The 12,234-nt window shown below is 39.5% G+C and overlaps 1 protein-coding gene across 1 annotated transcript in view; it reads right to left on the bottom strand.

Moving 5' to 3' along the window:
- Positions 1 to 1,672: 1,672 nt before the first annotated feature.
- LOC143290551 (uncharacterized) overlaps positions 1,673 to 12,234 on the bottom strand; it is a 40,198-nt gene continuing 29,636 nt past the window's right edge. The window contains exon 16 of the mRNA XM_076600092.1: positions 1,673 to 11,415. Within this exon, the coding sequence (XP_076456207.1) occupies positions 11,178 to 11,415 (238 nt within the window). The 3' untranslated portion in view covers positions 1,673 to 11,177. The remainder of the gene's footprint in view (positions 11,416 to 12,234) is intronic.

Below are 12,234 nucleotides of genomic sequence, written 5' to 3'. Positions count from 1 at the left end.
TCAGATGTATTTATAAATACTTAACAAAATGTCTTCAATCACCGATATGTGTGACGGGACATTAAACAAAAATTCCTTCTTCCTCCTTCTTCCCCTGTCCATGTTGACAGTCTTGTTCCTGTGTCAGTCAGCTGGGGTCAGACAACTTGAACTCCATATAACCAGTTTGTGTCTTCTTGCAGTCCGTCTTGTGCAGAGTGTTGTTTTGAACAGTCCCAAGGAATGATGATCGTCTTGGACAGAAAGCCACACATCTACATCTACTGGGCTGATCTGTTCCAGCTGAGCTTGATCAGTTTATAAATAAATGTGGATTTGTGGCATGATAGACTTAACATGGCACATATTCCTGTTCCTGTATAAATGTGGGAGATATGTTAAAAACGAAGTGAATGAAGAAGCATGGGAAAGACCTATTAATTCAAATGCTAGATGGATTTAGTGTGAGCTGACAGGTTAATTTTGATAGAATAAAAATGTCACCAACTAATAACGGGGCCCATCAGGTGTGCAGAAACCTGGGATCGAACTCCAGAAACTCAGGAGAAATTCCAGCGCTTTAACCATTCAGCCACTGCATGCACTGGTCTGTGTTCCCATGGTACACTCTACCTTGAACAGAAGCTCACCATGGGCCGAAAACTGCATGCACTGGTCTGTTCCTATGGTACACTCTACTTTGAACAGAAGCTCACCATGGGCCGAAAACTGCATGCACTGGTCTGTTCCTATGGTACACTCTACTTTGAACAGAAGCTCACCATGGGCTGAAAACTGCATGCACTGGTCTGTTCCTATGGTACACTCTACCTTGAACAGAAGCTCACCATGGGCCGAAAACTGCATGCACTGGTCTGTTCCTATGGTACACTCTACTTTGAACAGCTCACCATGGGCTGAAAACTGCATGCACTGGTCTGTTCCTATGGTACACTCTACTTTGAACAGAAGCTCACCATGGGCCGAAAACTGCATGCACTGGTCTGTTCCCATGGTACACTCTACTTTGAACAGCTCACCATGGGCTGAAAACTGCATGCACTGGTCTGTGTTCCCAGGGTACACTCTACTTTGAACAGAAGCTCACCATGGGCTGAAAACTGCATGCACTGGTCTGTTCCTATGGTACACTCTACTTTGAACAGATGCTCACCATGGGCCGAAAACTATTAGGTATATCTTTGTTTGGCTTCAAACATCAACTGTCTTCTTCTTCTGTGTTCGTGGGCTGCAATTCCCACGTTCACTCGTATATACGCGAGTGGGCTTTTACGTGTATGACTGTTTTTAACCCGCCATGTAGGCAGCCATACTCCAGTTTCGGGAATGTGCATGCTGGGTATGTTCGTTTCCATAACCCACTGAACGCCGACATGGATTACAGGATTATTAACGTGCGTATTTGATCTTCTGTTTGCGTAAACACATGAATGGGGTTCAGGCACTGGCAGGTCTGCACATGTTGACCTGGGAGATCGTAAAAATCTCCACCCTTTACCCACCAGGCGCCGTCACCGTGATTCAAACCCAGGATCCTCATATTGAAAGTCCAACGCTTTAACCATTCGGCTATTGCGCCCGTCAATCATCTGCTGTCAATCTGTGACAGTTTATCAAGGCCAGTTTTCTCTCTCTCTCTCTCTCAGCATCCACAGCATACACTAACCCAAAATCCATATCGACCCATCTTTATTTGAATCACAAATATATACAGATAACCAGGACAGCACAAAACCCTAAAGGTATATTACACCATACATTTCATCAACAAAACACCTAACACCAATAGTGTGGGGAAAAAATATACTGAGGGGGGAAAAAAAGTGCATGGCTTGTGGTTCTAATTCTGAGAATAATTCTAAATCGAAAGTTCCTTCAGCACATTTATGCCTGCTAATCTCACTCACCTCTCTCTATTTATTACAGTTTTATGGTTCTTATTCTGAGAAGATGAAATGAAAAAAAAAAGCATTTTACTGCTGTGTGTGTATGCTGTGCATGTTATCACACTGATGTGTATACATTTTACATAATGAATATACAGATATGTTGCAAAAAGAAAGAAATAAGAGAATGTTCAAACTTAATATAAAATCAAGCAATCATTGTGTTGTGATTAAAAAAAAAAGTCCTCACATTTGATAACATCATGGTTCAAATATTATTTGAACTTACCATTTATCCATACACCAGACAAAAAACAGTTCAACTTCTATGGTTAACAAAAATAGATGTTTAAAATTAAGAGACAATATTAAAAGAAAAACAAGTGTACATTTCACTGGAAAGATCCTGATTAAATGGCGTTTGCTTTCTAACAAGGCGCATGATTGTGTCTCAATGGCAACAAATTTTCAATCCATAAAAACTGCAAGAGGAAATGATCACAAACTTAAGAGATACATACTCCCTTTCTCTCTCACTTGTGTGTGTGTGTGTGTGTGTGTGAATGCATGCACGCATGTATATGCGTGTGCATGCATGTGTGTGAGTAAAATAAGTGACTGTGTGTGTGTGTGTGTGTGCGTGCGTGCGTGCGTGTGCGCGTGCGTGTGCGTGTGTTTGTTCCTAAAGATGCAAAACATTCTTTCTGTCATTAATTCTATGGTTATAAACAACCTGCCACACACAATGTCTACTTAAAGTAAATAACATTTTAAAAAGCATGGAGAAAATAAGTCACCCACACAAATATCTCACAAAACAAATTCAGCAACTTATTTTTCTTTTTCATAGACATACAAAAATGATCTTGATCCAGCGAAAATTTCTAAGAATGATCAAAACACTATAATGTAAACTTTCTACAGGCAGTAACAGTATGGAAGAAGAAACAACATGTTCAAAGAAATAAAGCAACCTAGCAAAGCCGTATGTGCTTTTCCTCCCTCTAAAAATCATGTCTGTGTATTCAGAACAGAAAAAAATACACGTTTTACATTATTTTAAAAATTCATTTTTTTACAGCAACCTCATACTTACACATCATTTGTGTGCATTTTCATTTGAAAATGTGCATCTCACTCATTGTGTATGCATGCACTCATATTATGTGCAAGTTTGTTTGTGTACAAGCATGTATGTGTATATATATATGATAGTCAGTCATGTCAGACTATGACCATCAGAACAGCAGAGGAGGCAACTGCTGTTCTGACTATTTGGGCTAGAATTTGATTATAGTGGAGAGTGTCTTGCCCAAGTACATCCCCACTCTCTCGGCCAAGAGGGTTTTAGGACAGTCAGCATTGGGATGGTTCCCAAAGGCCAACTAGCCCACAAGGCTGCAACATAAGAGCCAGCGCAATTTTGCCTCCTAGTTTGAGAGTCACAGTCCTTCACAAAAGACTAAACATGTATGTGTATGTGTTTGCAAATCAACATATGTTTTTAGTATAGTACAGCAATGCTCCAGACCATTATACTGATATGTCAACTCTCTGAACACTGAAACCAGTAACCGCTTTTAACTGCACACTCTGTACCCATCATCACGCATGACAGAACAATCGACACTGAGAACCAGTAACCACAAAAGTAACGGCATAATCTGTACCAGTCACACACGTGACAGATCAATCTGTCAGCAGCACCTCTCAGGCCTTCAGTTATGCAGGTGCAACACGACAGCATTTGTGTCCCAGTAATGTGGATGAGGCATAAACTGGTAATAATGAGAGCTCTTTTTTATTTTATTTTATTTTATTTTATTTTTTGTAGAATGGTTTCTAAAGTGGGAGCTCATTTTTGAAAGACTGTCACAGTGGCTTCCATCTTCTCTTCTTTTTGCACCAGTAGAGGAGGTTTTTTTTCTCAACTGGGTCTTCTACGTTTTTTCTTCATCCTAGTCCTGTGAATTTCAAACTTAGTACAGTTTTGTGATTTTGGTTTGGGGTTTTTTCTTTCTTTTTTCTTTCCTGCTATTGAATCTATTGAGATATCTAGTTGGTTGGTGGAAAAGGTTCAGTTGTTTTATTTTTTAAATATTTTTTATTTGATAACATAATAGAAGTTATGGTTCATTCTTTTCCCCTCCTCCATCCCACCCATTACCAGTGTACACTTCTTGAAAATTTCTTACATCGACATGAACACATTCAACAAAACGTCACAGTCAAATCAAGGAATGGGTATTGGAAATCTGTCAGGTCTCATGAAATGTAAAAAAATAGACTATATTTTATAACTTTTTCTTTTTCAGTATGAAAGCATTTTGCGGGTAAAATCTTTTCACACACACACAACCCCCCCCCCTAATCCCACACATACATGCATGCACTCGCATGTATGATATTTATGCACCAACTCCATACGCACTGGTTCACACTTTAACAACTGATTGTATAACTTGGCAAACGTTAACTGAAATTAAACTGATTCATATTAAACAAAATAAAGTGATGTCAATTATTTCTTTTAAAACTTGGCAAGATAAATAGATCTAAAACTGACATCTTCATGTCCAAACGTAACGAAAAACAACAACAAAAACCGAAAAGTAATCGTTAAAATAATAACTATGATGCTGGGTATCTCCACAACAGTCTGGGAAATGCTTTCACGACTGCTGACAAACGATGTGCATACTCACACTGACGGACACACAGACAAGCACATACTCTTGCCGGCTCGGATTGTTTTCAGATCATATGTCCAGCTCAAATTTAAGTAGCTGGTGCCACTTCCACCACAGGGAATGTGGTTTCTGTCCTGACCATTATCATTTTAACATCTTTCTCACATGCATTCACACACAGATTCACAAGTTTCAAAAAGAATCTTTTTATCTCAGTCATTCAATTTAGATTTTTTTTTTTTTTTTTTTGTTATTGTTTTTTGTTTATTTTTTTTCCTGAAATACATGAGCATGAAGACATGCCTACATTTATGATTCAAATATATTTGGCATCAGCGTTAAGTTTTTTTTTTTTTTTTTTTTTTAAACATATAACATTTGTATCATTCAAATATACTTTACATCACTGCATTTTTGTTTTAAATATAAATATGCAATTTTAAATTGTCAGATACATGTTGAGAAGAATCACAATCTTGCCTTCACACATGCACTCAGACTTTTCATGTTCATTCTTTCTCGTTTACCCTGTGACACGCTCACATATCTTCCTCAAACTTCTTGTCTACAAGCTCTCAACACTTACTGTGAACAGATGTTGAAACAATGAACAAACATACTCACAACAAACAGCACAGTAACATAACGAGCAAGCAAGCACACACACACTCACAAAGATAGACACATCAGCACAATAGCAAGTGCTGTAAACACACACACACACACACACGGATACACTGTCTCAGCTCCAAGTCACAAACTAACAAGCTACCAATTACCGCCTGACGAGCACCCGACACTGCAGTTTGTAGCATCCATCACACAAACCATGATCTGCCTTCAATCCAAATCAATATCTGCCAATGCACTTAGCTGCCCACTCTGGGAGAAGGAAGACAAGAGGGAGGGGAAGCTGGGAGAGTAATGTTCAAAGAGGAGGAGGAGGAGGAGGAGGAGAATGATGAGGAGAAACAAAAGCACACCTTCCTCTTTTCTAATGTCCATGTATGTAAGCACTTCTGTATGCTGTGCATTAAAAAAAAAAACCCAAGAAGTCGAACATTTATTATTTATTCCCCAATTCATCTCCTTTTCATTTATTTGAAAATCTGTATGCTGTGCATTTAAAAAAACAACACCAGGTAATGTTTGTTATTTATTTATTAATTTTTCTGCATTTCAGTTTTTTTGCAAGTCTGTATGACGTGCATTAAAAAAAGAAAAGAAAAAAAAGAAAGAAAAAAAAAGTGCAATATTTGTTGTTTATTTCTCAATTTATCTGCATTTCTCTTATTTCCAAGTCTTTTCTTCAGGTATAGGGCAGAGAGAGAGAGGAGGGGAGATGACTCGGTTATCAGTGGATACAAACGTGAGGAGCACATGCAGTTAACCCTTTCAACGTCAACACTATTTTATGTTCAGTGATAACTGTTTGCCAAGGGGATGTATTGAGCATGGGGGGTAATAAATTAAAAAAAATTAAAAATCTAAGATGCAAACTACTAAAAAGTAAGTATATACGACCAACACATTCCAAAAAAGGAAAATGAACACGCTATGTGACAACTTCACAAAGATTTACATGATCTTTGGATAGGAAGATTCCTACAATGATGTGGAGAGAAATTTCATTCCTTGGGCATGTTTTCGCACACCGGAAAGGGATGGAAATTTCCACTGAGGCACTCGAAAGGGTTAAAAAAAAAAATTCCATACAGTGTTGGTGGTCTGTAAAATGTTGCTTCAGTTCCATGATGACAGGCACTGGCTGGAAGTGAGACACAATGAGATAGAGAGACACATAGAAAGAGTAGACTGTGTTGAGTGCTCTTCCATTCCATAACTTTTTCTTTTTCAATGATCATTCTTCGACCTTCAGCATTGGAGAATATTGGGTGGTAGTATGTGTGCAACTGTGTGGGAGGGGAGCAGGGGGGCTGGGGGGGGTTAAAGAGTGAGCTGATTTGTGTGTGTGTGTGTGTGTGTGTGTGTGTGTGTATGTGTACGCAAGCAATGTGTGCCTGTGCCTTGGGGGTGGGAGGGCAAACTTTTTAAGCAAACCCAAAAAATCTACATGTGCACAGATATACCCAAGTAAATGGGTTAAGTGTGCATAATCCGTAATGGAAAGGAATCTGTGTATGCACCTATATATAAGAGATGTACATACGCATATGAATAAAGTGCCAGTATGTAGACACAGAGAGATCTGGGCATTGTGAACAGAATGACGCAAATGCAAGTGTGCCTATATTGCTACGTAGGGAATAGCAATGAACAGATGTCAATGAATAGAGATAGAAATAAAATTGTAATAAGTAAGTTAATATGAAAGTTGTATGAACCTATCCCGCAAGCACACACAAGTGTATACCGAGGGATAAGTATACATCTATAAGATAAATACATTTAGACAGATGCACATTTTGATTAAGGTGGTGGTCAATGTAAAGTTGTCAAGAGATAAAGGCAAACACTGAGAGAACAGAACAGATACTGTCAAAGAAAACTGCTAGCGAGGAAGTGCTGAAATCTAGTCTGCATGCAGTTCGAAGAAATCTGGTAGTGTAACTACCACATGGCTGAAGAAGGAACTTCATGGTGAAAAAAAAATCATTCTCACAATGTCAGAGCATGACCATAAATAAATGGATGGGGGAATAAGCAATGTTATGCAATTAAAACAAAACAAACAAAAAAACAACAACAAAACAAAAAAACAACAACAAAACTTATTCTTAAAAAAAAAAATCATTAATTTCTTTCTCATATTTCTTTATGCTCATAGCTGGAATGTAAAACTGCCGACACACACAGTTGTGGTAACTTATCCTTTACTTTCTTCTGGTAATAAAGAGTCTGTTCCTAAATCTACATCACTACATACCTGTTTTACTATTTTGCTCATTAGTTATCAAAAACACTTTAAATATATCAATATGTAAACCCATACAAATTACATTCAAAAGAATTCTTGTATCTGGAAAGACAAAAGAATTAACTGATGTTTGAAAATAGTGAACAGAAGCGTATAACTTATGCAAGCGGACCAAAAAATAAATGAAGAAATTTGCCAGCCAGAACTGGGCAAGTCACTGAGCATCATCACCTGGTCAAAATCCATTGCTGATCAATGGCTAAAAATCTGAACCAGTTCACTGGTTGGTTTGTATGTGTCAAACATTGCCAACACAGCGTCATGCATAGGAGAAGGGGAAGCCACTATGCACTTTATGACCTGGGTCCCCAAATGACACAACCGTCTTTCATTTGTCACATTTCTGGTTCATCATTTTGTGAGTGTGTGTGTGTGTGTTTTGTGTTGTGTCTCTGTGTGTGTGTGTGTGTGTGTGTTGTGGTGTGTGTGTGTGTGTTTGTGAGCACTGAATTTCTCAATTCTCTCATGCTGCACCATACAAGACAAACTGAAAAATTAATGTGTAGAAATTGAATCAAATACCAATGTCCTTCCACTTTTCACGAATTATTTGCATGCAAAGTATCGTCTCTGGTGTGTGTGTGTGTTTGTGTACACATGTGTACCCATCCGAGAGAATACAAAAGACTTTCTACATATATCATAAAGACACAAGTTACATATGCTATCTACATACACACATAAAGTGACACACCCAAACCTTTTAAACTGAAGTACATTTAAATGGTCCTCTTCTGCTACAATTAAGGAAAAAATAGTATTTGGTTCCAAACTCACACTCACAATTACAGCAAAAAACAAATCAGCTGGCATACATATACATCTACACATATAATATTCAAACCGGTATCAAGGAAACAAAAATAAAAGAAATATCAATATGCAGTTAAAAATACATGTAGGCAGCTTTATTCATTTCAAAAGAGGTACACAGATGGAAATGTTATAATCTCTTCAGTTGTTGTTCTTAGCGAAAAAACAAAACAAAAAAACTTCCAGCAAACTGGTGACGAATGATATAAACTATGCTACAAATCAAGCAACATTTTTTAATTTTTTTCCCAATGTTCAGATCAAGAGAAACATGGCTACATATGAATACACACAAATTGTATATGAAACCAGAAGAAATGAAAAAAGAACTAAATATGCATATATATGTCTATGGTTACCAAAGCACAGCACACAATAGCCAAAACAACAGAAAGAACACAAATTAACATTCAGTAACTGACATGCAGAGAAAAAGATTACAAGATACCCAATATGCTCAGAGAGCCTAAGATAATTTACTCCATTCACCGGCGTCACGAGTTTGTTCAACAACCATGATAATTCAAACAAAATAAAGAACATAAAAAAAAACATACAAGGGAAAAAAAAAGACAAAGTGAATGATCACTTTGATGATTCAAGTCAACGCAGGAAGAATGAGGAAAAAGTACTACACATGCTACTACATCTTCAGGACAGAATTTTCCTCGAAAAGACAGCTATTGCCATGATATTCTCTTGGAAAAAAGAAAAAGAAACAAAAGAAGAAGAAAAAAAAAGAAGTAATGGGACAAGACCCAGGGGAATTTAAACCCACACAATGAAAAATGCAGCAACACTCTGCACATTGGCTCAACACACACAAATACTAGTAATAAAAAGAAAGTCCCACGGGACACAGAACAAATTCTGAAGGTCACTGGTGTTCTAAATGTTCCCCTCATGTTCATTTGCTTGGTTTGGTACAAGCCTATGGGCAGACAGCATCCGTGTGTATGCCTGGAAGTGGGTTTGACTGTGAATGTGTGTGGACAGTCTCTCATAATGCACGTGTGATGATGATGACCAGTCTTGAATACTAGAGACAACAGGAAGGATATGCACTGTGTGTGTGTGTGTGTGTGTGTGCACGTGCGCGCGGGGGAGAGAGAGAGAGAGAGAGAGAAAGAGCTCATACACACGTTATCAAAGGACTGTGCCTTGAAGTTCAAACAACAAGATTATCAAATCATCTGCTTCATCACGGAGCAAAATGAAAGGAAGCAACAGCAGTGCAGACAATCAGCAAAATCACTAACAACATTGTCTTGGCATTCACTTAAGGACCTAGTATGTACATACATTTATTCATAACTTTATTTCAATTATACCTTTCAGTCTGGCATTTACTTTCAAATGTTTCACTCAAAGATTGAAAATATACGCAATTATAAGTTTATTTATAAAGTTTAATTATAGTCATATAACTCATTTATTGTACAATATTCACAGACAATAACTCTTGCCAAAATGAACTTATTACCAACAATACAAAATCATATTTCTAGAATGGAAAGAGCTGGTATTGTAGTTCCTCAAATGTTAAAAGTCTTTTGTTTTTCTTTCTTTCTTTTTTTTTTTTAAAGAATTTTGTTCATCACTGAATTGCTGGTATGTTCAGTACTGAAGGAAAAAGATGCAGAGTGTGTCCTTTTAGAGAGAGAGAGAGAGAGAGAGAGAGAGAGAGAGAGCGTCATTCTGATGCAGCAATAGGATCACAAACTCTTCATGATGTACATTCAACAGTGAAAGTAAAAAGTTAAAACAATCATTTTCAAAATGTGCACCTTATTTCCCAAAACATTCATCAGCTGAAATGAACAATCCATGAGTGAAATGTGTTCACCTCTAACAGATCCTTCTTAACAACCGTGGCCAACATGACATGACTGTCAACAACATGCTAAAACACCACAGCTCCACAGCCGCATTCAACCAGACAGGCGCTTCCCACCACATTCATCAAGCTCCATACACCACTGTCAGCTCCCAGCCATCATTTTGCATTCTGTGTGCACTGATACAGACAGTCAAATCACACTGATCCCAAGTTCACACCTTATCACTCTCTGAATATTGCACTCTATTTTCCATCACACACTTCCAACGAAAAATGTTGCCCTTGTGGTCAACTATGTTTCAAATCAAGAGATACATAGAAGTGTTGATGCATGGACTTGGGTTTTCTACACTGTGCAACACTCAGTGAGGAGACAATCCTGGCAGGAACATCGGACACTTACCTCCCCCCCCCCCCCAGCATGAGTGGAGTTTTTCTACAGAGAAAAACATCTTTATCTCAATGACAGTGGGTTTAATTTTTCAGCCACACGACAGGGACATTGTAAGACAAGTTACGAAACTTGGGGAAAGAGGGAAAATGAAGACAACCCCATCCACCACCTCCCTCAAATCATTATGCTGATCATGAGTGTGCATACATGTGTATGCGTGCATGTGTGTGTGTGTACTTTATACCGACAGTTGAATGCAAGTACAAACCTGTACACCAAAGATCCACGAAAAACCTTTGTCCAATGCAAGGATTGTACAAACGATCCACATCTGAATGCAAGTACAAAACTGTACACGAAATATCCACGAAAAAAAACAACAACCCAACAACCTTGGTCTTACGTAAGGGACTGTACAAAACGATAAAGCCCACATACACAACAACTCACGACCACACAAACCAAACAAAAAAACACGAAAGAAAAAAGTCACAGTGCTCTGCTCGCAAAAAAGCAAAGCAAAACAGCCAGACTGGTTGCTGCCCCCTTTTCCGCAGTGTGCGTGCATGCGGGGCAGGGTGGCTGTTGGTTGGTTGGTCGTCAGGTCATCAGAGTTTTACTGCGGGTGGGACTCCTTGGGGCCGGGGCCGGCACCACAGGCAGAGCCCTTGTCCAGGCAGCGGTTGACATGCTGCTGAAGCTGGTCGGGGCTGACGTTGTCATCGGCCTGCCGGCAGCACACGGGGCACATGCGACCCAGGTGTGTGGCCATGTGCTCCTTGAACTCGTTGGAGGCCATCACCGTGTGGTGGCAGAAGGGGCACACCATCCCTTCCTCAATGGCGTCCAGGAAGCTGCGACAGAGCAAGGGGGAGAGCACCGTGGGAGTCAGCATCACCCCCTGTGTGTGTGTGTCTGTGTGTGTGTGTGTGATCGTCAGTGTCACACCCACACACAATGAAGAGAATGAACGCTGGGGTGGTGGTGGTGGTAAGATAGGAGAGGTGAGATGAGGGAGGCAGGAGTTACTCAGACTGTGCTTCAAACCTCTGAGTCATTGTGACAGAGAGCAGATGGAGGAGGAGGATGGAGGAGGATGTGACATGCGTAGTGAAGTTGCATCCCCACAAGTGCACATACCTTCAGAGGTGAGCAAGGACTTTGTGTGTATGGAAGTGGTTTAGCAATGAAGAGAGAGGTGAAGGATAACAACAGATGAGGACTTTGTGCACGGAGGTGGTTTGGCAATGAATGAAGAGTGAGGTGAAGGATGACAACAGATGAGGACTTTGTGCACGGAGGTGGTTTGGCAATGAATGAAGAGAGAGGTGAAGGATGACAACAGGTGAGGACTTTGTGCATGGAAGTGGTGTGGCAATGAATGAAGAGAGAGGTGAAGGATGACAACAGGTGAGGACTTTGTGCACGGAGGTGGTTTGGCAATGAATGAAGAGAGAGGTGAAGGATAACAACAGGTGAGGACTTTGTGCACGGAGGTGGTTTGGCAATGAATGAAGAGAGAGGTGAAGGATAACAACAGGTGAGGACTTTGTGCACGGAAGTGGTGTGGCAATGAATGAAGAGAGAGGTGAAGGATGACAACAGGTGAGGACTTTGTGCACGGAAGTGGTTTGGCAATGAATGAAGAGTGAGATGAAGGATGACAACAGAGG

The sequence above is a fragment of the Babylonia areolata genome, chromosome 15 (genome assembly GCF_041734735.1).
Source record: "Babylonia areolata isolate BAREFJ2019XMU chromosome 15, ASM4173473v1, whole genome shotgun sequence".
NCBI classification, from domain to species: domain Eukaryota; kingdom Metazoa; phylum Mollusca; class Gastropoda; order Neogastropoda; family Buccinidae; genus Babylonia; species Babylonia areolata.
Note: the sequence above shows the minus strand (reverse complement) of the source record. Positions and strands in the feature narration are given on the sequence as shown.